Source organism: Haliotis cracherodii, unplaced genomic scaffold (genome assembly GCF_022045235.1).
Source record: "Haliotis cracherodii isolate W230 unplaced genomic scaffold, xgHalCrac1.p SCAF_15, whole genome shotgun sequence".
Classification (NCBI taxonomy): domain Eukaryota; kingdom Metazoa; phylum Mollusca; class Gastropoda; order Lepetellida; family Haliotidae; genus Haliotis; species Haliotis cracherodii.
In genome coordinates this window covers 26,923,535-26,950,877 of record NW_027266270.1, presented here as the reverse complement: position 1 = coordinate 26,950,877, position 27,343 = coordinate 26,923,535, and the positions used below count along the sequence as shown (strand labels likewise).

The following is a 27,343-nucleotide window of genomic DNA, read 5'->3' as shown; positions in this document are numbered from 1 at the left end:
AGGTTTAACAAAAGTGTTTATTGAATAAGTTAGTTTCAAAGCATCATTGAACACTTATTCGGTTATATCACAGCCTGACAGTTGAAATATAATCTTAAAGTGACACAGGTCGAACAGTTTTCCCATTAACATGGGTATGGAGCAATGATCATAATCAGTGAGAATCTGGGATTCGAACCTACCACCAGATCCTTGGAATGATAAGGGACGCAACTTTTGCAACGCATTATTCGACTGCGGCACCGGTGCAACATTCGAACCAGCTCTCTCCTTTGAACATGACTCTGCCAGTTTTCTGCTCTACCAGTCTTGCCGTGTCAGCGTTACGTCTCGTAGTGGTCTGAAAGCTCTGTCACAGTCTCCTGGCTGTCCACTGTCCACGGGATGACCGTCTTAGCTGATGACGTTACTGGGATAATATCAGATGGGGGATACGAGTGTAAAGGTCCCTGGGTGGCGGTGACAGGCGGGACTGCCATTTCTAGGCCTGTCTGTTTTCCGCCAAATGCCCTCAGGACGTGGTCATGCTTTGCTCCTTGATGTATCATACCAGCAGCTTGTTCTTCCTGTTGTAGGGTTAATCTCAGCATGCTACTGGCCAACGGTTTGGTGTGAATGAACAGCGCATCTTTCCCTTAATACCCATATCTTTGTAGGTTGGCATGATACCCATATCTTTGTAGGTTGGCAAAGTGCAGACAAGGATTCACTTCCAACTCAAGTCCCTTGATGTGGGTACGGTAGCACGTTCATTACTTAGCACATTGTTTTGGTTGTGTTTGGGCGATTGATTCTTAACCATTTTGTAAAACTATTCGGGGTTTTGACCCAGCATGTCCAAATTTCAGTTTGATAGCGTTTCTTTTTCAGTTAACACAAACATTTTTGCTATTTACGTCCATCATCCACAATCCTAGGTACATTCCTCGTGTAGTTGTGAGTACAACCATGTTAAGTTGACAATTTTTCTGCCAATCTGAAGAAAATTGCACACTGGACTTTTGCTACACTTGGCCTTTTCTTACATAAAAATGCTTTATTAGACTGCTATTTTCAATGTTCTGTTTTATAATCACCTACATCTATACTGGTTTAATGGTGACCAGTGATAACATTTTAACATTCTTTCCATTATGTTGAATTTCAAAGCTACGTAAAACAATCTCAGCCTCTAAAAATGAAGAAAAACAACAAGTGTGCAGAACTGCATGGGAACAATGTTGGAAAATAATTAAAGCTCCATATTCCAGTTCTTTGTGTGCTAGGCACACCATGTTTTAATCAATACCCTAGACCCCTTCGCCATTACATCTTCGTTTCGGAAGTGACGTCACCACCTCCATCGCTTCTATCTCTAACTAAGCACAGAATGTCTCTCGCTCATGAAAGCTATTTGACTGAACGGCTTTTTTCAGCGTTGTGGTATTCGTCTCGAGGCCATGGTTTGTTTCTTTGTTGTTAAACGCCACACCCAGCAATAGTTCAGCTATACGACGGCGGTCTGTAAGTCATCGAGTGTGGATCAGACCAGCAAGTGATTGATATCATGAGCATCGATCTACGTAATTGGGATGCGATGACATGCATCAACCAAGTCAGCGAGCCTGACCATCCGATCCCGTAAGTCGCCTCTTACAACAAGCATGGGTTGCTGAAGAGCTATCCTAACGCGGGTATTCACGGTATTTATCAAAACACTGTATAGTCGAGGATGATCATTAATGTGGACTTTGATTAATCTACTGCATTGGAACCTTTGCCCACAAACCACACTGACTAGGGACCACGTGACACTGGTCTGAGCAAGCTAACCAATGCTATGCAGCGATACAGTACGTTATCTAGACGATATAATGCGTCGCGTCGAGTCGAGGCGTGTCCCTATCGTATACAAGTGAGATAAAGGGTCAATCAACTATGAAACAGTAAACACTCTTCTCTCGTTAATCAACAATGAAGTCGATCACTCTGCTCTTCATATGCGTCACCATTGCCAAAGGTGAGATTTTCAAAATGTTCTCGTCAAGTTAGGCATCTTAATTTAATCACTTAGTTAGATCGGTGGTCGAAATTAAGATAAGTACCCGGTATGTATCATTTAAGAACATGTTTTAAAGCGATTTCTTTAAAAAATATCGGTTGGGTGAATTGAAATAACAGGAAGAAGAAAACATTAAAGATGCTTCTCTTTGCTGGACTGACAAGATTTGAATTTTTAATAATCAAATTAACCAAGTGCGGACAAAAAAATCATTCCATTTTTAAATTCCTGAATTTTTGAATTTTTGAGGATTCGTTAGCCAAATTATTAAAATGTATTGACCACATCATTCTGAAATGATACACATCGTTTCACGTATTGTTTCAAATGTCTGAACGTAACATATCTCATAACTGATACTGATCAATATTTTGAAAACGGCATTGGTAACTCAGTCGTCGCAATACGCTGCACAGAGTTATGTGCCTTAGGTGTGATAGGATCCTATGATCTTATGTTCGAACCCCATATTCGCCAGATTATGTTTCGGTTTGTCAGTGATATACCCAAGCTTGTGGGTTTCATCAAAGTTGTAGGCATCTCAAACCTGCAGCAATTTCATGCCACACTCTTCGTAATAATAGTGAAATAGTCATCACAACAGATCCACTATTCTGTCTGGTCACGTGTGTCTGACTGTATACACTGTAGGCATGTATGTCGACCACGGTGATCCCTACAAACCGGGCACGTTGGCAACTGGAAAACTCGTCGTCACCAGCCTCGAAAACCACAGCCCCCTCCACGCCGTCGTCTACTACCCTAGCGTCCCTGGGGACTACGGTGTCATTTTCTTTATCCCGGGATTTGACGGCATCATTTCCAGTGGATTCTACTCTGAGTATGTCAGCGCTTTAGCTCAGCATGGGTAGGTGATGTTAAACACCTCATTCCGTAACAGAGTGTGGGTAGGTGATATCAAGTATCTTAACACTGTACCCCAGCATGAGTGGGTGATATCAAGTATCTTAACACTGTATCCCAACATTAGTGGGCGATATCAAGTATCTCAACACTGTACCCCAACATGGGTGGTTTATATCAAGTATCTCAAACCTGTACCCCAACACGAGTGTGTGATAACAAGTCTCTCAACACTGTACCCCAACATGGGTGGGTGATATCAAGTATCTCAACACTGTACCTCAATTTTGGTGGGTGATTTTAATTATCTCAAGTATATATGTATCTGAGGGTGTACAGGGCATATGAAGTATCTCAACTCTGTAGCTCAACGTGGATGGGTGATATCAAGTTTCTCAACTATGTAGCTTAGGGTGTATAGGTGATATCAAGTATCTCAACTATGTAGTTGAGGGTGTACAGGGAATATCAAATATCTCAACTATGTAGCTTAGGATATACAGGGAGTATCAAATATCTCAACTATGTAGCTGAGCGTGTAAGGGAATATCAAATATCTAAACTATGTAGCGCTGAGGGTGTAAGGGAGTATCAAATATCTCAACTAGTTAGCTGAGGGTGTGCAGGGATATCAAGTATCTCAACTATGTAGCCGAGGATATACAGGGAGTATCAAATATCTCAACTATGTAGCTGAGGGTGTAAGGGAATATCAAATATCTCAACTATGTAGCCGACGGTGTAAGGTGATATCAAGTATCTCAACTATGTAGCTGAGGATATACAGGGATTAGCATATATCTCAACAATGTAGCTGAGGGTGTACAGGGCATATCAAGTATCTCAACAATGTAGCCGTGAGTGTACAGGTGATATCAAATATCTCAACTATGTAGCTGAGCGTGTAAGGGAATATCAAATATCTCAACTATGTAGCGCTGAGGGTGTAAGGGAGTATCAAATATCTCAACTAGTTAGCTGAGGGTGTGCAGGGATATCAAGTATCTCAACTATGTAGCCGAGGATATACAGGGAGTATCAAATATCTCAACTATGTAGCTGAGGGTGTAAGGGAATATCAAATATCTCAACTATGTAGCCGACGGTGTAAGGTGATATCAAGTATCTCAACTATGTAGCTGAGGATATACAGGGATTAGCATATATCTCAACAATGTAGCTGAGGGTGTACAGGGCATATCAAGTATCTCAACAATGTAGCCGTGAGTGTACAGGTGATATCAAATATCTCAACTATGTAGCTGAGGGTGTACAGGGGATATCAAATATCTCAACTATGTAGCTGAGGGTTGAAGGTGATATGAAGTATCTGAACTATGTAGCTGAGGGTGTACAGGTGATATCAAGTATCTTAACTATGTAGCTGAGGGTGTACAGGTGATATCAAGTATCTTAACTATGTAGCTGAGGGTGTAAGGTGATATCAAGTATCTAAACTATGTACCTGAGGGTGTACATGGGATGTCAAATATCTCAACTATGTAGCTGGGAGTTTCAAGGGGATATCAAGTATCTCAACAATGTAGCTGTGAGTGTACAGGTGATATCAAATATCTCAACTATGTAGCTGAGTGTGTACAGGGGATATCAAATATCTCAACTATGTACCTGAGGGTGTACAGACCATGTTAAATACCTCAACTATGTAGCTGAGGGTATGCAGGTGATATCAAATATCTCAACTATGAAGCTGAGGGTGTAAGGTAATATCAAGTATCTCAACTATGTAGCTGAGGGTATACAGGTGATATCAAGTATCTAAACTATGTAGCTGAGGGTGTACAGGGGATACCAAATATCTCAACTATGAAGCTGAGGGTGTAAGGTGATATCAAGTATCTCAACTATGTAGCTGAGGGTATACAGGTGATATCAAGTATCTAAACTATGTAGCTTAGGGTGTACAGGGGATACCAAATATGTCAACTATGAAGCTGTGGGTGTAAGGTGATATCAAGTATCTAAACTAAGTATACTGTGGGTGTACAGGTGATATCAAGTATCTCAACTATGAAGCTGTGGGTGTACAGGTGATATCAAGTATCTCAACTATGTAGCTGAGGGTGTACAGGGGATACCAAATATCTCAACTATGTACCTGAGGGTGTACAGGTGATCTCAAGTATATCAAGTATGCAGCTGAGGGTGTACAGGGCATATCAAGTATATCAACTCTGTACCTGTGGATGTACAGGGGATATCAAATATCTCAACTAGGTACCCGAGGGCGTACAGGTGATATCAAGTATCTCTGTAGCTGAGTATGCGTTGTTAATATTAAATATCTCAACTATACCACATCGCTGACCCACGCGGAGCTAAACTTCCGAATGCAGTTATGTTAAATTGTATGTAGATTCATCGTGGTCGGTAGTGACTACATCTGGCCTGCAAGTGATCACCCGGGTTACGACAAGATCAATGAGAAGCTGGGATTCATCACGGACAAGTACGTGGAGCAGTTTAACTGGGTAGGTGTCAGTCTGGGCTTCAGCACACTTTTAGCTTTCTATCGATGTAGGAGTGGCCCCATAACAGTCATATTGACATCCATATCAACAAGAATGGGTCTCACACTGTGCAGATCTTTACTCGTGTAAGGAATCGAACCCGGGTCTTCGGTGTAATGAGTAAACGCACTTCCGCTAGACTTATATATACTAACAGTAATATCACAATGACCAAATTGACAGCGGGTACACTGACACCCGATGCCTGCTCATGCTTAATCTGCCTTGTGAAGATCCGGGTTGGAATTGGTCTTCAGCAACCCATGCTTGTCGTAAGAGGCGACTAACGGGATCGGGATCAGACTGACTTGGTTGATGCATGTCATCGTAACTGCTTACATCGATGCTCATAATGTCAAAAACTGGACTGTCTGGTACCGACTTGATTACTTACAGGCCGCTGTGCAAATTTAAACGTCATTGAACTTCAAACTGAATCTGCGGAGGCTCCACATGAACATGTCCTATATATATCTCCAGATGAAGTCCAATCTACAGGGGTTGATCCAGGGCGTGGCGCCGGGCGTGGCCAGCAGGTGGGAGCATGCCGCGCTTCTCAGTCATTCCGCCGGGGCGGACGCTATGTTGAAGATGGTGGAGAGGAACCACACCCATTTCCAGGTACCGCGTTCATAGAAACTAAACACCAATCGGATTACATAAGAAGCACCATGTCACCTTTGCCAGTGAAACAGAGGTTTGTCCGCACCATATCTATACTCTTGGGTTTCACCAAATTGGTAAACGGCTACAACCTGCATTGCTTTGGGATTTCATCGCAGTCATATAATTATAACACTGTTTACACCAACGGCATGTTTAGAATTGGTCTTCAGCATCCCATGCTTGTCGTAAAACGTGACTAATGGTATCGGGTGATCAGGCTCGCTGACTAGGTTTTGATGCATGACGTCGTATCCCTGTTGCGTAGATCGATGCCAATGATATCAATCACAGGTTTGTCTGGTCAAGACTCGATTATTTACAGACCGGTGTCATATAGCTGAGTGCGGCATTAAACAACAAAACCAAAACAAGTTATATTTTCTCATGTAACAAATTAATGATAGTCATAATACGCTGATGTTAACCATTGTTTCAGAGTGTCGTGTTTTGGGAGCCCTTCAGTTTTCAGTTCAAGACGCCGACCAACTACTCCCTCCCCGCCCTCATCACGGGGACGCAGCTGTCCACGAAGCGTGGGACCGTTGTCCCGTGCATCATCCCTGGTTACGGCTACGAGCATTTTTACAGCATGTGGGGGGAACCCCCCAAAGTCCTCATAAACGTCAAGGTGATGCAGCTCAATGTCTTTCACGTTCCTAGGTGGTGCTACTACTACTACTACTACTACTACTACTACTACTACTACTACCACATCTCCTACTACCATGCATGGCCCCGCTCCACAAAGCGATCTGTCGAAAGTATATATTATCGCCCGTAACTATCGTTTGGAATAACCCGTGTTAACAGTTTCGAGGTTGCATGATCAGAAATCACAATCCGGCTGTCACTTTCATGATCTTGTGTGCGACGCTCTGATTGGTCGGATGAAAGGTCGTTCTGACGTGACCCCTAATGGGATGTCCTCAGATCTTTGTTTCGTGGTAGCGAGAATTAAGATCTGATTTTAATGAGATCGCTTTGCGGATCGGGCAGCGCATAAGGGTAGCTAGGTGGTGGAGGCGTTGGCTTGTCATGCCGAAGGCCCGGGTCCGATGTGTGAAACAACACTTGGATAGTCCAGGAAGATTGCAGGGGAGTCAATGCTTGTCGTAATAGTGAGTGAGTGATTGAGTTTGGTTTTACGCCGCTTCTTGCAATGTTCCATAAATACAATGGCGGGCGATACCGGAAGTGGGCTTCACACATTGTACCCATGTGGGGAATCGAACCCGGGCCTTCGGCGTGGCGAGCGAACGCGACTTCCAGGCTACCCCACCGCCCCGCTTGTCGTAATAGTCGTCTATAATGATGAACGGGTGGATACAGGCTGGCGTGATAGTGAGATAGTGTTTCCCGACGGCGTGGATCATTCACTTTATGCGTTTAGTGAATGGTTTTCGAGGCCCAGGTTCTATAGTTTAAGACTACGGTATATAAAACTGGAATACTACAAACCGCATCCATTCACTCATTCCCATGGAAATAGAAACTGCCGCGCAAAAGAAGGTACACACCCATGTTTGATGGTGGCTAAAACATATAAACAAACAAGAAATGTTTATTCGATGTTGGTGTATTTCATACGGGTATGAAAAAATATTCATATTTTGTAATTCCAAATTCTGTGGTATTTGAAGCGTTGTGTCAATAGCAAGGTGTCTATATTATCTGATCACAAGTGATATTGGCCAGACAAGAAGAAAAGGTTTGCAGTGTTTATGCGACTGTTTTCAGCCTAGTAACGTTTTGATAACATTTGTAATGTTTTGGTAAAATCCAATTTTCAAGTGTATACTTTCTTTGGGCAGTTTAGTTACACTTCTCTATTCTAGGCCTGAAAAAAATATTCGTCTCTCATAATAAAATACATGCATCACGAGAATATTAAACTGTTGGTTTCTTGCTTCTTTACAGAACTTTGGTCACTGTGACATCTTGGACATTGGTTTTCGCACGTGTAAGTGTGATAACGTGACCACAACAGATAACAGTGCGTGCCTGCGTGCGTGTGTGTGTGCGTGTGTGTGTCCGTGTGTGTGTATGTGTGTGCATGTTTGTGCGTGCGTGTGTGTTCGTGTGTGTTCGTGTGTGTGTGTATGTGTGTGCGTGCGTGCTTGCGTGCGTGCGTGTGTGTGTGTGTGTGTGTGTGTGGGGGGGGGGGGGGTGACTGGGTGTGTGTGTGGCTGCGACCTGTCCTTGTTTTATCCCCTTATGCCGAGCGCCAGTCAGGATAACAACAAGTACCATCTTTAAATGTCTTTATGTATGAGGCGGCCTGGGATCGAACCACCGACCTTCCACTCACCGGGGAAGTGCTTTATCAACACGGCCACGGAGGCGGTCTTGAAATAGTGAAACATGAAGGAAATGTCGGCTTCATGTATGTAACGCTTTGAGGAGGAGAAATTCGTTTTAAGTGATTCCATTATTGAAGGGTTAGGTATGAATTACGAGAATGGGGAATTACGAATAATTACTAGGAATGAGTCGATATATAATATGGCTTAAATATTGCCGTAAAACTTCAGAAATGCATTCATGTGGACTATTTCGTTTGGAAAGGGCACCGTCCAGATGAACGGTGTTTCACTGTTGTGAGTTTGGTTGCATCCTCTGAAACAACACTGCGGGGATTCCGTGATAGAAAAAACAGGTCCCAAGAAACGTATGCTGGTCGTAAGAGGCGTCCAATGTGGATCGTATGGTCAGGTATGGGGACTTGGCTTATTGCGTGTCTCTGTGCCTTGACAGCGTGGGTCGTTATTCACATTATCAATCTCTGGGTTGTCTGGTCCAGACTTGATCTACAAGCCGCTATAGCTGGAATATTTCGGATTAAACAGCAAACAAAGACAAAACATCCTCTAATGTTGCTGTTTCTCCACAGTTTGCATTGATACCAGGACGTGTGTGGGGGGTAACGCCTCTGCCATCCCCGCCTACCACCAGTTCGCACAGGGAGTAACCTCCGCCTTCCTCATCTCCACTCTACAGGGCTACACCCAGGACATCACCTACGTCATCGACCAAAATAAGATACCCCTTCCTCTTGTAGAGTTAAAATATAACATGTCAGCGCCATCCAGTAAACACTGGCATTTATCACTGGACTAACACTATCAACAAATTGTTTTGTAAGTTATCAGCCTTTTTGTCTTGCAATCTGAGTGAAAAGGTTGACAAGGCAAATTTAACCATGGAGCCCTATGAACCAAATGAGATGAGGTGAAATGGGGGTTAAAAATAATTGCACTTACATAGCAAGCACTTCTGCTGTGACTATACTGAACAAAAAAGTTTGAGATCGTAATTATAATATTGATGTTTTAAAACTTTTGTGCTCAGTGTTCACTACAAAAAGTACCCCCAAAATAATCATTATGCGTAACTTATTTTGTTCAGGTTAGTCTGGACTAATGTCGGTTTAAAAATGCTAGCCCAATGAGATATCATGTCGCAGTTTAACGTTGATAACCTCAGCCTCAGTATATTGACTCCGAGCCGACCAGTCCTTGTTTTAGCCCCCCTTAATGCCAAACAGGGTAACAACAAGAATCATCTTTAGCATCTTTCGGTATGATGCAGTGGGGACTAAACCACAGACATTCCGCTCTCCTGGCAGACGCTGGACCAAATGAATATGTCACCATGTGTTTGAACTATCTTTGAAAACCAGCTGGGGAAATAGATCTGTTCCTGTTCAAATGTTTGGAAAATCCTTCCTGAAAAGTCCCAAACAGCAATGTTTCAGAGATCAAAGTCAAATAAGTCTGTTTATGAAGCCTTCTCATACGTTTAAGAGGACACGGTGGTCAAGTTGTCAAAGGCACCGCTATTAGCTGTGTAGAGTTGCGTCACTAAGGTTTACCAGAAACCTATGCGCATGGGTTCGAATCCTAAATTCACCCGGGTAAGGTGTCTAGGTTTGTCAATACTGTGCTCGTGCACAAGGATTTCGTCAAAATGGTAAACGTCTATGTATCGAACGTTCCTCACATATTACACATACAACTTTCATAAGAATAATGTTATTCATTTCTTAAATTAAGCGTTCTAGTTTGCCAAAATGCGTGCTTCCTATTTGTCTCAGCCGATGCAGGACCCCTTAAAAAGCGACGCTAGAACTACGGTTATAAAAAGTCTAAACGTTCAGGTATGCCCCACAGTCCTAAAGCAAGGAAGGAAGGAGCCCCAGACAAGCACATATTGGCGACCGTGTGTACTGTTAGCAGCCAGGAGTTCAAATAATCTACCTCTTTCTCTCCACCCGAACACAGCCTCTGCCGCCATCAGCTTGAATCTTGTCCAATTGATGCTAAAGTAACTGTTATATGTCTGCTTTAGTCATAGCAGGCTGATAATTGAACATGCAGTACATTCGTGACCATTCAAGGTGTCTGGAGTATATATACTGGCTAGCCCCGGGGGTACCTCACTGTCGAAAAATCCCCCAAAAGGAGTTGGCCATTGACACTTTGTTTTGTTCTGTTTGGTAAGGCATGTTCACCTTACTATTTCTCTAAATTTATAATTTAAATTGTTTTATAATTTGTATCGTTTATGGAGCAGTATTATCAGCTGTAAAGGTATTTAATGACCATGTATAAGGGCAAATATTGGGTTGTATAGTGGGTTGTATTTGTTTAATACGGACTTATCTGTAAATAAATGTATGTGCGTTAGGTTTAGACAAAATAATCGTTTAAGTATTAACTCCACGGTATAGCATATATAGAATATCAAACATGTTCTGAGATCAACAACATTGTATAGACGGAAAAAGGTTGTTAACACTTGGGTGTCGTGGTAGCACGCTGTGTATTTTATCCACATATTGATATTTTAGTGTGACTCAGTTATTTTGTATATGTGAAAAAGTTGTGTAAATGCAGACGAACTACCTCACTTTGATCAGACTATTTATGTACATTATCTTTTAATGTAAAGATTCTATGATGAACCATACATTGCATGTATTTATTGTTCATAAACAGAATCCCGACAGCTTTAAATAATTGTTTGTAAGAGTTGTTTGATGGGACTAGCCTGGCAGAAAACGTTAATTTCTTTAGCTAATATGTGATGTATTTACATCAGACATGTTTATGCTTATAGCACAACTAAGCCAGAGCTTAGAGCAGTAATAATATTCAGGTTACCATTTAGTCAATCTGTTAGCGATGTACACATAAGATAGGTAACTCTCTTGTATTTACATAGGTCTGAGCACAATGCATTTGTAACACAGCTTCAGCAAACCTACATTACGAGCAATGCCTAAAATGTGCATATATCAACATATTATACTATTGCGTTATGTGAATGGACATTTGTTAATGGGCCCGTTAACTCAGTGTATGTGGATGCTATCAGATATAGTTTGTTTGCTCCGGTAGTTTAGGTAAATTATAGATATGACCCTCAAGTATAACATATACCAGCATAAAAAATGAATGATATATGCTCAGAAGTTACAGCCAACGCATGTTGTAATTTTAATGTAAATCTGCGTACATTTGATACTGATATTGGATTTAACTAGGTTTATACGTAAATAGGGTATACGTAAAGGAAGTACCATTTTGAAAGGCGTTATCATAATTAGGAGTGGCTGAAAATAAGTTTCAGATAAGATTACATATTGTATGTAAGTTTTGTTCATAGGTATCTTTGTATATACTGACTTTAATATTGTTCTTAGTAATTGGTTGGTTTATCACTTGATACATGATGCATTTGTATATCATGAAACTTACACTCTTATATATAATCATTGAATAATATCACACACTACTGTGATCACTGCTTCTTTTATGAAAACTGTAAATGTTCCATATGACTTTGTACTTTAAATCTAAAAATATTTCTTTATTTAAATGTGAATTGTTGACTGTCGAGAAATCCCCAATAAAAGAGCTGGCCATAGACACTTTGTTTGGTTTCTTTGAAGGTGCTGCCCGATCCCGAACTAATTCCCCAAGGCTTATTCTATATATTGAGACGGTTTGAATATGAAAGTGTCAAACCATTATAAATGGTGGACTTGAATTCTAGATTACCGGATACACCCTTTCAAACTACTGAGAGATGCTGCACAGGCCTGAGCCAAGGTCCCTCCTGACCAGTTTGCTACATCAAGCTCCTGTCTCACGGTCACCATCTACGCCGATCCTTGTGTCACCTGCTACAACCACATCAATCGCTTCCACAACAGCAACCTACTCCTCTACATCTCCATCATCCTCATCAGTACCCTCGACCAGCTAGATGTCAACACCCATGCCGCACATCAAACTACCACAGTTCTCAGGAACTGAGAATGCCCAAACGTGGTGGGATGACTTTGTTAACTTTTCCAATTTCTTCTCTTAAAATGATGAAAAGAAGTGTCGTCTGATTTTACCTTGAAGGTGCAGCCTTCACAAAAGATTTATCAAATCATCAGCCTTTGATGTCAGTTTGTTACAGTTGGACCAGGAACAGGAGGAATCCATCAACACCTTCATCACCCGGGTCGAGACAGCAACCATCCACCTGAAGCTGCCAGCATCTGTCATTGTGGCCGTAGCTGTAAATAGCCTTCGACCCAACGTCCGTCAGTGGGTATGTAACAAAGAGCCCACAAATCCACAGGCAGAGCTGGCCCAGAAAGCACTGGTGATCATGCAGTCATCAGAGGTCAACATGATGGCAAACGTTTACCACCTCTCCAGTCTGGTTGCCACCCTAATCTCGAAGACTGAGGCCCCACCTGTCTAGGCTGCCTCTCCAGCTCCCCAGCCCTTATATCAACAGCAACAGCAATAGCAACAACCACGGCTGTCTAATCAACTGCCAACTCCATTTCACCAGGCCCAACAACAACGTGGCTACAGCCAGTAGGAACAACATCAACAACGTCCCCGCTTCACACCCCTCCATTCCTCAAGCAAAGATTGGTTGAGGTATGTATTGCTCAAATCGTTCTGCATGCCCACACTGTCAAACAATTTGCTCATACTGTAACAGGGTAGGACATCATTACAATGTTTGCATGAGAGCTCATAATTCACAGAATAGAGCTCCCGGGCAATAGGGACTCACGCCTGATTCTCAGTTCACAGACAGAACACTTCTAACACTTTAGGTCACATAAAGCCTACATCACATCATATCAATGTATTATGTTCAGGCCATAACCACAAGCCAATGCAAACATATCAGGAACATTCATCCCAACATTCACGAAATACATCTGCATCTAATCTCTCCTTTGATTTCGGTGAATCTGATCTTACACCTGAACAGAAACAACAGCTACTCTATTTCCTACAAACACAAAATCTGTCTTTGCACACAACTGGTCTGAACTAGGTCAAAAACACTTACATCAACACAAGATAGAGACAGGTGAGGCCAGGCCAGGCCAGTCCGACTTCCCTTCTGCCATCAAAGTGCTTAATTCGTAAAGAATGCTCTATGCAGATCAAAGAACTGTTGGGAGCTAACATTATTAGGCCAAGTTCCCCTGAATGGCATTCACCAGTGGTTATGGTTAAACAACGGGACAATACTTTTCGTTTTGCAGTCGATTATCGCTGACAGAATTCTGTCACTAAGTCCATATTTTCCCTTTGAATCGTTTTGAGGATGTTATTGATGCTGTTTGAGAAAGTCACGCCAAAATATTCAGTGTTCTTGATTGTGCTAGTGGCTTCTGGCAAATTACACTCAATCCGGAGTCAAAATACAAATCAGCCTTCAATACTCCAGATGGTGTTTTCGGGTGGAATCGCCTCCCATTTGGCCTTAAAAATGCTCCAATGGCATTTCAAAGTACAATCTCAGAAGCTTTGAAAGAAATGAATTGGAAGTATATTGTAAACTACGTTGACAATTGTATATCTGAAAAAATTCAAACAAGCAGGCCTTACTTTGAAACCAAGTAAATGTAAATTTGCAGCCAAACAAGTTCAGTATCTCGGTCACATTTTCAACAAAGACAGCGTGAAAGTTGACCAATCCAAAATTGAAGCTGTCAATCAAACCCCTCAGCCAAAGGGTGTTTATGATGTTAGGCACTTTTTAGGCAAGCTATTACCGGAAATTTGTCTCAAATTTTTCAGGAATAGCATCTCCACTCTATGAGCTTCTCAAGAAAGACATACAATTCCTATGGTATGACAAAGCCCAACAAGCATTCACCACACATAGGCAAAAACTAACGTCTGATCCATTTCTTGCTTACCCAAATCCTACTCATCCTTTCATTCTCACCACAGATGCATCTAAGACATCTACTGGGTACATTTTAGGTGAAAAACACTCTGAGGGTCGAAAATGTGTCATTTGCTAGGGTGGTAGGTCACTGCATCCAGCAGAACGAAATTGGTGTGTTTCTCAGCTTGAGGTGAGGTGAAATTGTGTTTAAAGTCGCGTCCAAGATTATTGCACTTATATAGCAATGTGCATGTACGTGTGTGTGTTTGTGTTGCTGCTTGTATTAGTCTGGACTGATGCCGATTTATAGTGCTAGCTCACTGAGATACCGAATACCCCACTGAGACCTAGTATACTGACTAATCTATTAGTTCTAAGTCTCCTTATTCTCTTGGGTCATTTCCCAGTTGTAACCATGGTATTTGATCGCCCCCCTCCCCTTTAGAGTCAAAATAATGTCTGTGTTGTATAAATGCTAGGATTTTCAAATGTACTGTAGGTATTTTGTTTTTCCAGACCATCTTTTCTTATGGTTTTCTATTTCGTTTCTCTGAGGGTCTACCTGGAGTTTGATGATACTATGGCTTCTGACAGTCTTCGCCCATCCAGTTTTTTTGTGCCAGTCCTGTACAACGTCTTAATTATGGAATTGTGTACCAGCCAACCTCAAAAGTTCACCTTGCTACAGAAAACTGGATCCACACCTATGAGGTTAAAATCCCAGCAGTTCCAGGCATCCCCACAATGAGCGGCTGCCATCAGGGCAATAGTACATGTGCTCTCCTCAATCAAATACGAATGCATTTGAATGTTATTAAAACAGAATGTGTTACACAACTTAATGAAACGCAACAACAACTAACGAAATTAATTCCCGAATCTAAAACTCCTTCATCAACCCGTACAAAGTATGCTGTTCTAACTGTTGTTGGTCCCTTATCAAAAACATTGTTTGGAACAGCCATAACAAATGATGTCAATATTCTAGCCCAACATACAAATGACCTCACCAAACAGGATGTGAACGCACATACTCTACAACAGCACTCGGAACATCTGTCCTCCTTTATGCAGCTAGTTGATACCAGATTTAAAAATGCTTGCAAAGGCGTAAAAGCAAATCATGATGCCATCCGTTTTACAGCCCCTGCTGTGGAGCAAGATGTTAAATCCATTCAATCCACATATGTCACATAAACTTCTCTCTTGATAGATCAGATACAGAAAGCATATATTGTTGAACACCAACTGGAACATAAATTAAATAAAGCTGATAAATGCTACAAGACAAAGAATAAATATCCACTTAAAACTGTTTTTTCAATCTTATGGTCAATAACGTGGCGGTGTTTTGCCTTGTGTATCAATGCCTTCTGTTGCTAGGGTTGCCTTCATTTACCAACGTCGCGTATTACAGGGTGTGGAGTGATGTCCCTTGTATCTACCTCGATTACATATTTGCCCATCTTTCTTTCATAGAGCACAAACGCAATAATTGGTCTGGATAATCGAAGCAATTACAAAAACAGTCTTGATAAAATCCGGAATACTACGGATTATTATTCACACGATAACCATATGTTTTTATTTTAACATTTATTATTATATGTTAGTTGTTCTAAATGTACAAGTAATCATGTCCTGTTTTGGTAAACATGATGAATATTTGTGGTAATTGGGAATATTGTTTTATAAACATTACCAGTAGGAATTTCCTAAATAATCTAAAGTGCAAATTATTGTTTTCAAATGATCAAAATTATTTCTTGAACAAGTGACAGTGATCAATAAAAGGACAAATATATATATTTTTAAACCTTGTTGAAGATTAATGTTACAGGTTACACTCTGATATGTTTTTTTTTTTTTCAGGTCACACAAAAGAACCAGGAGCACCGTTGAGAGGACCAGCTCAAACGCACATTTCCTGTTCTCCATGGGGTAATCAGGTTAAAACCTGAGAAGGCTTGTCAGGTAGAAATATTATGATCAACAAAGTTATTTTGTGTGCACTATATATTTGGCACACAAATAAGTTCAACAAAACAAAAATGTAACATAGCGAAATGACATCAGATATATAAAATAACAATTCCTAGAGAGGAAAGCAATGATTGAAAAAGCACACAAGATTTTATTAAGTTACATAATTATTTCAGACATGGTTGTTTGAATTTATGTTAACAAATGTCATTGAAAATATGAAAAAGACAATGCAGTGGCTCATCATCTATTAAAGTTTGTATATGGACACATGAACTTATAAATATATTCACTTGAATTAGATACAAAAGTATATATACAGTTATGTCTTTCAGGCAATAACAGGGCAGTTGTAGATTGATAATGACTTGGGGCAGTTCAGGGAAAATTCATAAATATTTGAAGTGTAAAATTGTTAAGGTGCATGTTGAGATGATCAGGAAATGATGAGTTTGTAGGAACCAGTGATTGCTCCAACAGTAGCTGCACTCAGATACCGGGAGCACTTTGCCAATACCAACTTTCCAAGTAAGATTATTTTATTTTAATTTTCAGCATTTCCTCAAAATAAATCCAATTTGTATCGGCAGTACATTCTTTGCAACGTATCTTTTGTTTTTAATCATCTTAATTATCCCTCACCCTCTTAAATATGCAATATTCTAAATGCAATGTATTATTTCTCAAAAATGTTCCACATTAGTCTTTCTACCAGAATCTGTTGTATCATATCATGGGGCTTAGTATGTATTGTGACATTTAATATTCAAATATATAAATAATTCTTTAATCCCCAAACAACATGTATGATACTTTTAGCTAGTTTCATGATTTTCAATTTAAGGTATTCCTTTTTCAAAGTGAGGCATTGAATTTCAAGCTTTATTTTTTGCATCAACAGAGTTTCCACGGTTGGTGAAGTGAGGGATCCTGTGATATCTGGCTCCTCGGTATACATGTTGGCTCCTTCTGGTTGAGGATGTGGATCTGTCATGGCGGTGTCATAAATCTCCCTGCATCAGAAAATATTAAAGTTTTGATTGTAATTTTCATATAAATGTTCTTTTCAATTTCAGCAAGCCTGTTGTTTTTGTGTTATCATAATCAGAACATTGTAACATGGTAACAAGATCCCATCTCCCAGACATAATATCCAATAAGACAAAAGTTATGTCTACATAGTTTAATAGATCTAAAGCTTTCAGATAAAAACTAGTCTAAGGTAACAAGCTCCCACCTCCCAGACATAATATCCAATAAGACAAAAGTTATGTCTACATAGTTTAATAGATCTAAAGCTTTCAGATAAAAACTAGTCTAAGGTAACAAGATCCCGTCTCCCAGACATAATATCCAATAAGACAAAAGTTATGTTTACATAGATTAATAGATCTAAAGCTTTTAGATAAAAACTAGTCTAAGGTAACAAGCTCCCACCTCCCAGACATAATATCCAATAAGACAAAAGATATATGTACATAGTTTTATAGATTACCTTTGAACTATTTTATTTATGTAAATCTGTCATCACCTATATTAGAATAACATTCAGAAAATACTTCAATTTAGACTCATTAAGGATTAGCCACATAGCTCGTCTATAGTGATACCATAATCTCTTTCCAAGCACCCAGTAAATATGTCAACAAGATTAGTGCCAGTTCGACCTTTTTGCTAGGTATTCAGGATTAAAAGTTAACCCTGCCAAAACCAAATTGATATGGATTGGTTCAAAAGAGGGATCACGTTATAAGCTCTGTAAAGACTGGAATCTTGACTGGACTCCTATAACGTTTAAATTATTGGGAATTAATTTTTCTATTGATTTGGAAGAAATTGTTGACTTAAACTATACAGTTAAATTTGAAAAAATTGAAAGGGAAATGAACATATGGAAAGCAAGATTATTGACCCCAATAGGTAGAAAAACAGTTTTAAAATCACTGTTGTTATCAAAATTAAATCATTTGTTTACATCTATACCTAGCACTAATGATGAAGTAATAGACAACTTTCAAAAAAAATGTTTTTCTTTTGTGTGAAAAGGAAAGCCAGACAAGGTTAAAAGAAATGTAACGTCACAGCCATATCAGTTTGGGGGGGAGGGGGCGGGGGGGATCAAAGTACCTATTATTAAAGATATGATAGATTCACAAAAACTGTCCTGGATGAAAAGAATACTTTATAGTAACTCAAAATGGGTATTTCTCTCATTGAATTCTATCCCAAACATTAACAGATTATGGATGGCAGACGCTATATATGTCATTGATAAAATTATTCCTGCTGTAGACAACTTCTTTTGGAAAGATGTATTATAAGCCTGGAGCAATTATTTATCAAAGAGTAGTATTAGTGGTAGTATTGACATCGTAAACCAGGCCTTATGGTTTAATAACAACTTTCAGATAGGAGGAAAGTCCATCTTTTATCCGACTTGGTATTGTAAGGGAGTTACATTTGTTGGTGATCTTTTTGATGGAACGGGTGAAATATATTCTTTTATTGATAGATATGGAGTAATAACAGATTTCCTAACATATCAGGGCATAGTTCAATCAATAATGCAACTTGCCAGAAAAAAACAATTGCAACTTTAAGAATATGCCTAGAGTCTCTTTTCAAACTATTTTGCCATACAGTGTTTCACTACTCACAATTGTAATAAAGGCAGTAAACTCTTCTATAACACACTCTTACATCCAGCTTTCATCAAGTGTCAGGGAATGCTTAAGTGGGAAGAAACTTTACAGAAAGTATTTACTGATGAACAGTGGGTGGGGTTTAATTTGATGGCAACAAGGTGTACCCAGAGTGTAGAACTGAGATGGTTTCAGTTTAGGATTATCCACTACATATAACTTTTAAATAATTACTTACATTGTATTGGTTATAAAGATTCACCAAGTTGCAGCTTCTGTGTTTAATATAGTGAAACTATTGTACATGCATGTTATGATTGTGAATATGTTGCTCACATGTGGGAGCTTGTTCTCTGCTGGTTAAGGACATCTGTGGAAGGAAGACTTGACTTCTGTAAAGAGAATATTTTATCTGGATTTAAGGGGAAGAATAACAACTCTCTCAATGTAATTATATTACTTATCAAATTTATTGTCTTTAAACAATCACGAAAGGGTTTTCTGCTAAACTTGAAATATATTCAACGTGAAGTTATTAGATACTACAATATGATTCTCAAATTGCAATTATACAGATTTTTTTCAGTTCTGGTCTTCCTTCCACAGACTTTTTCAATCCTAGCAAAGAATACTAGTACGATATGATATTTTATGATTGTCTATATTTGCAAAAGGTTTTGAAAGTTTGACGTAAAGGAATTGGTTTTTGAATAATGTATAATTGATGAAATGCTACACATTGTATTTTATTTGAAATGTGAATAAAGATTATTTTTTTTAAAAAGAAAAAAAGAAAAGAAAGATTAGTGCCAGTCAAACAGGATTAAGTATTCCCCTCTGTCCATCCATTCATAACCATAGGGCACACCCCAATCAACCAATCCTATTCCTTTTTATTGTTCTAAATAGATAGACATGCAAGATGTTAGGCAGAAGGGGTTTGACGCTCATACCAAGCAGACCTTTCTCCCACAGCCCACTCTCTGTGGCGCCTTCAGCTATATTTTAAGATATTGTAAATTATCCTTGTTTCTTGTGAATAAAATTGTAATTAGTCTCCTGTGACTCCGACTCTTTACTGACTAATTCCCCCAAGAAAACCAGCACGCCATTTGGAAGGTTTTGTACATCAGAACAGAACCATAATAATGTATCTCATATCACAAATGTACCTGTCAGTAGATGGCATCAGCAGCATTGTTGTGTCAATTGAGCCAGACACACCAGTTCACCATATCAATGACTGCATTGGTCACTGGGCTGATTAGTGCTGGTGCTCGTCCAACTCCTGTATAAACATTTAATCACAAACTGTAATGTTTTAATATTTTAAACAATTATTATATATGTTCGTTTATATATGGAAGGGATAAGACAATGAAATTTCTAATCATCATCATCATCATCATCATCATCATCATCATCATCATCATCATCATCATCATCTTAATGCATTTTGGAAATAATATTCTTCATACAAAAGTACACAGAACATTATGATAGATAATTGATCTATTGGAAATAACCTATTTATAATGACCATTGATAGAAGGCTGATAGTTGTCATATACTCACCAACAAAAGTTCCTGTGACACCAATATTTTAGAGTATTTTTCAAACAAGTAAAGTTTGGTTTTCAATATTGTAGTACATGTACGAGTCGTATGAAATCAAGTGAAAAACCGCAACTGCTACAGAAAAGCATGCATTCCATGCAAAAGTTGACTTTTATGCAAGCCCCATGCATTTCACTACCGACGAATGGGTATAAACATATGTGCGTTAACGGGGTTCCATATACATTGTTTAGCATCGTGCTGACAACAACCACTCAGAAAAACAACACAATTACGCAATTACTCAACATTACGAAATGCCACGCCTGTCCGAAAACGAGCGTCTGCGAGCCATTGGTATGCTTGAAGCAGGATCGAGTCAACGTGATGTTGCAAGACAATTTGACGTTCACAGAAACACCATTTGGTGTTTATGGCAACGTTGGCAACAGACGAATGCAGTCAGAGACCATCCTCGGAGTGGCAGGCCACGCGTAACCAATAATCGACAAGGCAACTGGATTCGAACAACACACCTACGAAATCGATTGACTGCAAGAAGCATCCCTGGCCTTCGACTAATATCTTCACAAACTGTACATCGTCGCCTCAGATGTGCAGAGGATTGTCGCCAGAAGACCCACCAGACGTCCCATTTTGACAGTCAAGCACGTCTACAGTGGTGCAGGCAACGTCTACGCTGGACGGCCATGCAGTGGGGACAAGTTCTATCCTTGACGAGTCTCGTTTTCCCCTCGGCCACAGCGATGGACGGATTCGAGTGTAAAGACGTCGAGGTGAACGTTACGTCAATCATTGTGTCATGGAAGATAGGTTCGGGGGCGACAGCGTTATGGTATGGGGTGGGATTACAGCAAGACAGAGGACCCGTTTGATAGTGGTAGAGGGAAATCTCAATGGACAGCGGTACCGCGACGGGATCATCGACCCTGTTGTTCTACCGTTTTTGCGTCGTCATGGCCCAGGCATTACCTTTCCACATCACAACGCCCGGCCTCATATTCCTCGACTTGTTTAGGGTTCTCTTCAACAATACAACGTGAATGCTCGCTCCCCTGATCTCTCACCAATCGAGCACATGTGGGATGAGATGGATCGGCGCCTTCGACGTCAACCACGTGTTCCACAGAGTCTCCAGGAACATCGAAACATGCTCCAGCAGATATGGACAGATATCCCACAGGACTTTGTGCGACGCCTGGTCCATTCCATGAGACGAAGATGTGTTGCTTGCATCGCAACCAGAGGTGGACACACACGCTATTGATTTGTAAATTGACATTTTGGCATGTCCATGGTTTTACTGTAACATTATTGAGAGTGTCCATAACAGATTCTGCAAATCCTTTTTCAAAGTAAATAAATTCACCAATAACAACATGGTTCTAGGAGACTGTGGTAGGATCCCCCTACAGTATAACTACATGTCAAGAGCAGTCAAGTACTGGTGCAGACTAATTCAGATGGAACAACACAGGCTACCCATCCAAGCTTATTATATACAAACATTTCTTGATGATAATGGTAAATTTACATGGGCATCACATATAAGAATGATTTTATTCCAGTTTGGATTTGGTTTTGTTTGGCTAAGCCAAAACATTGGTAATAGTCAACATTTCATGACAGATTTTAAACGAAGATTTTACGACTGCCTCACTTAATATTGGCACTTTTCCCTGACATCACCAACGAAATGCAGTTACTACTCACAGTTCAAGTCATTACTAAATGTGGAATCATATATTACTTGTGATATGTCTTCTTACCAACGTACACTTATAGCCATGTCCCGGTGTAATAATTTCAGACTTGCTGTTGAACTGGGGCGTCACAACAACATCCCATATAATGAACGTGTCTGCACTTCCTGTTTTTCGAAGGGACATAACCATGTAGAAGATGAATTCCATGTTCTTATGATTTGTGACCAGTATTCTAGATCAAGTAGAAACGCTTTTCCCAAGCGTCTCGTTACCCCTACCTCTATTGAGAATATAAGACTTATGTCAGCTGAAAACGAACAAATTATAAAAAGCTTATCTTAGGATTGATAAAAATAACTTTCTTGTTTTAAAAAAATATTTTTAAGTACAGTAACTATTGAGTTCCTCGCAGCCAGGGACAAGCAGAGTGTCATTATTTCGCCCAAAAAATTGTAGGGATCCTGAGAAATAAATACACCAAGTATCAGGACATCCATATGTTTATGTTTCTTATCTCCAACCTCACCCAACAAGAGAGTGCACGGGCGAAATATAATGAATTAAAATGTTTTTCACTAATTTTGTAACTCATATTATGACATTTAAAAGTTTGAAGCACTTTGTACCAGCCTTTATAATTTATTGATTTATGACATAGATCGAGTCTCTTTGCTTTGGAAACGAATGTTTAGTAAACAAAGCATTAGAAAAATCAAGCTGACCTGTTTTTCATAAGTGTGCAATGGTAACAGTATCTGTTTTATCACACCGGGGCAATGTTTTCTGTAGCGGAAAACCTTTGATTGTTTTATTTCAGAAAGTTCAGGAATCGAGACGAGCCAACGTTATAACCACTAGGCTATTCTACGGCCAGTCTCTCTGCACACTCGGACCGAGAGTGTGACGAAGGTGTCTCGCGCTGGAAAGGACATTGATGTTTCACAAATACTACAGTATTTGTTTTTAACAATCCAGCAACAGTCCTCGCAATTTGAAGCAAAAAATGTAAGAATGTTGTTTTGGACAGTACAGTTTGCGTTGACAAACTATGATATGTTTTTAAAGTTTTAAAAATACTAAAATAACTTTGTCAGGCTTTCACATTTCACATTGTCAATGTCATGTGTTTGTGACTGAAACATTATTATTATCATTAAAGAACGTAGTTTCAACGTGGGTAGGGGAACAAAGTTGATGTTATATATGTGTTACAATAAATAACTAAATGTATGTTTTAATTAATGTAAAGTACAGTGTAGTTGTGTGAAATATTGTACAGCAATCTGAAAGATTAATGGGGGGTGGGGCAGGGCAGATTGGGTGATTTGAATAATCTTCTCTACCCCCACCCCACCCTGCGTTATATTTAATGTATATAATGGCGATCTATCACATGACCTTAAATCACGCGACATGACGCCCCACTCCACATATCTAAAGGGCATATACTTTATGATATCAACATATTTATATCCAAGATGTAAGGCAGTATAGTCACCGACCCACCGACACCTTTATTGAACCATCTGACCACGTTTTGCCATGAGTGTTTACTGTCATCAACTATAAGGTTTAAACAAAAGTGTTTATTGAATAAGTTAGTTTCAAAGCCTCATTGAACACTTATTCGGTTATATCACAGCCTGACAGTTGAAATAAAATAAAGTGACACAGGTCGAACAGTTTTCCCATTAACATGGGTATGAAGCAATGATCATAATCAGTGAGAATCTGGGATTCGAACCTACCACCAGATCCTTGGAATGATAAGTGACGCAACGTTTGCAACGCATTATTCGACTGCGCCACCGGTGCAACATTCGATATTGTTTAACGCCACACTCAGCAATATTCCAGAGGTCCGTTCCACAAAGCTTTAGTAGCTCTAATGGTTTCGTAACACCTATACCATAAGATAGACTTACGACTGTCGTTGCGCTACGATCGCCTTGAGGAACAGGGCCCAGCTAAACCCCACAAGGCCATTCAATATTTAAATAAAAAGAGTGAGTAATTGATTACGTTTAACGCCTAATTTCGTGAAACTCACGATCCAAGGATCAAAATCAGGAAGAAGTTAAGAAAATAGGCAAAGTACATTACGATAGTTTAATTTGTCTATATATTTTCACAGCAATTTCGGAAAACGACAGTAAACGTGACCCTTCTTAGTTGCTGAGGGGCGGTGAGGTAGCGTTCGCTGGTCACGATATCTATTCTCTACATGGGTACAATATGTGAAGCTTAAGTCTGGTGTGTCCCGTAGTGATACTGCTGGAATGCTGCGTAAGAGCGGCGTAAAACCATACTGATTCTCTCACTTTTCTTTAAAAAAAAGTTGTTAAAAATTTCAGATTTGTCGCACTTGTTACTTCGTTATGTGGGTCATTTGTACACTTTGCTATATAGGTCAATGTTGGGTTTTGTAAAAATAATGTGAAGGATATGTTGTGTACAAACATCAATAATGTTTTGATCATTTATTAACCCCCAAATAATGAGAGCATATTGTACAGGATACGATTAGAATACTAGCATAGTTCACAAGACAAGAGTCAGCATAGTATATAAGATAAGGTCAATGTAAAGAATAATGTGAAGGATATGTTGTGTACAAACATCAATAATGTTTTGATCATTTATTAACCCCCAAATAATAATATTGTACAGAGTCAGCATAGTATTTAAGATAAGGTCAATATACCAGCACACGGCTCAAGAAGAGGTCATAATACCTGCATAGTGTTTAGGATAAGGTGAGTATTGCAACATATTAACAAGTCAGTTGACAAGCATACTTTATTACTTGCCCGTGAAGAGATCACCCGTTTAATAAACATTCAGCTTTATTACACATTGTGTAATACCAAAACGCGTGCTTATGTACTCTCGGAACACGTTTCACGAACAAATATTGAAAGCTCTCAACATCCCTTGGCGTATTCAACGACATTGTGTGTGGATATGATAGATCACTGGGAGGAGCTTATGTACACTCGATGACCCCAGCAACCTTGTTGCTAGGCTGACGTCACATGGCATTGTTTCGCCGATGGATCTTGCAACAAAATTCAAGAAATTACGTCATCGGGTATTGTGACGTTATTGTAAACTTTGAGCTGCAAGGCCCCGTTCCACAAGGCGATCGTACTCTAGCGCAACGACAGTCGTTAGTCTAAGTTAAATTATGTGAGTTGTGATAGCCTTAGCACTACGATAATTTTGTGGGACGAACGCCTGAAATCTAAAGGTGGACCATTGTATGATATTAAATTCATACGTTTCAACTTTTGACGTGTTTGAAGTATTATTCTGTTAAACTCAATTGGATTATGCCATGCATGGATCGTGTAGGTGTCAGCCTATTTACACTCAACAGTATAATTCTAAAAACATTATAAATGACAAGTAATAAATAAAATACTAAACTCGCTCTCGTGTAAAACCAATTTTATGAAACTCGTGAATAGTTGTGGTATCTGACTCGCTTTCGCTCGTCAGATACCACAACTATTCACTCGTTTCATAAAATTGGTATTACACGGGAGCTCGTTTAGTATTCTATATGTCAGTACATAGAGATTATTATACGAGCATGTGTGTAATACTGATTTTACGAAAAGAGTGTCAGAATTCTTCTATTTCCCAAGCGAGAGCGACTTTGATACATGAATTCATGAGTTTCGTAAAATCAGTATGACACACATGCGAGTGTAATAATTTCTTTATTACCAATTACTTCTTAATGCTTTTGAGCCCCATTTAAAAAGAAGCACTGATCATCACCACAATGTATCGAATGACGTCAACAATCTTCAGCTATGACGTCGTTTCTAGTGTGACGTCATTCCGTCCTTACGACACAGTGAGATTCGAATGAATTAAACAATGCCGCCCGCATGACGGAAACAATGGATTGGTGCGAGAGAAATGATGTTTGTACTATTGCACAAACGATTTTTGGAACTCGGTTATTTCTACTCCTATGAGTAATAAACAAGCATATTGTACAAGATACGGTCAGTATACAAGCCTACAGTATTGTACTCCTAGCCGACCAGACCTTGTTTCACCCCTTTTATGCCGAACGCCAGGCATGGTAAAAACAAGTACCATCTTTTACCGTCTTTTGTTGATCGAATCACTCACCTTCCGACCCGTGAAGATTCCTGGGTAGAATAGGTCTTCAGCAACACATGCCGTAAAAGGTGACTCTGCTTGTCGTAAAAGGCGACTAACGGGATCGGGTGGTCAGGCTCGCTGACTTGGTTGATGCATGGCATCGATCCCAATTGCGTGGATCGATGCTCATGATATTAATCACTGGATTGTCTTGTCCAGACTTGATTATTTACAGACCGCCGTCATAAAGCTCGAATATTGATAAGTGCGGCGTTAAACAACCAACCAACCAACCAGCTCTATCCGCTAGACCACGGAGGCGCTTGCTGGGAATTTTACAATTGTTCGTGTAGGTTCAGAATTCAGCTCGGTCGACTGATGCTCAAAGGTTAGTTATCAGTAAATATGTGTCATCTCGCATACATGTCAAGTGCCTTCAGCTGCAGGTTAAAAAAAACCGGTACGACATCGATACAAGAGCATGATAGACACTATGACTGTAACACTTATATATTTATCAATTCAAATCTTCCATCAGAGGCCATTTCATGCAAGTCACTGTGTTGTATCCTTGGACAACGTTATTGACTGTCATGTGAAATGCCCACTGAGCATAATTTACACTTACTTGGAAGAAACTACAATATAAACATACTTGTACTGTCAAAAGAAATGAATTATGAAATGAAAAAGTTATGCCATGAATGAGAAAAAAAGAAGGTATTGCGTCCACAGTTCGGAGGATCCGATCAATTGTTGTTCACCATCAGGATTGAAATCATGAACTCCCTTTAATCCTTTAGAATGTCAAAATAGTCAGTCAGTATTGTCTGTTTTGTCCACCATAGGAATCAATGCACGCCCCAATTCCACGATGAGAAGAAGATGTATACGTCTAATCACAAACAATGGGATTCAATACCATTCTTCTCAGAAGTCCGGTGCTTACTGATCCTTATAAGGACGACCTAGTCGTGATCTATACACACAGAAAAAAGCACACCCTAA

The 27,343-nt window shown here is 39.7% G+C and overlaps 1 protein-coding gene and 1 pseudogene across 1 annotated transcript; both read left to right on the top strand.

Annotated features, from left to right (window-relative positions):
• The first annotated feature begins 1,937 nt into the window (after positions 1–1,937).
• On the top strand, positions 1,938–9,219 carry LOC139462006 (uncharacterized). Its single transcript, XM_071243501.1, has 7 exons — positions 1,938–1,999; positions 2,693–2,909; positions 5,283–5,397; positions 5,917–6,057; positions 6,539–6,730; positions 8,020–8,062; positions 8,993–9,219. Exons 1-7 carry the CDS (start codon positions 1,954–1,956, stop codon positions 9,217–9,219), a joined length of 981 nt encoding a protein of 326 aa, XP_071099602.1. The 5' UTR covers positions 1,938–1,953.
• Positions 9,220–10,171: 952 nt separating this feature from the next.
• LOC139461620 (uncharacterized) lies at positions 10,172–15,226 on the top strand (annotated as a pseudogene).
• Positions 15,227–27,343: the final 12,117 nt, after the last annotated feature.

Coding starts and splice junctions, on each gene's coding strand:
- LOC139462006 (XM_071243501.1), top strand. CDS start 1,954: ATGAAGTCGATCACTCTGCTCTTCATATGCGTCACCATTGCCAAAG. Junction 5,398..5,916: donor ACGTGGAGCAGTTTAACTGG/GTAGGTGTCAGT, acceptor ATATATCTCCAG/ATGAAGTCCAATCTACAGGG. Junction 8,063..8,992: donor GGACATTGGTTTTCGCACGT/GTAAGTGTGATA, acceptor GTTTCTCCACAG/TTTGCATTGATACCAGGACG.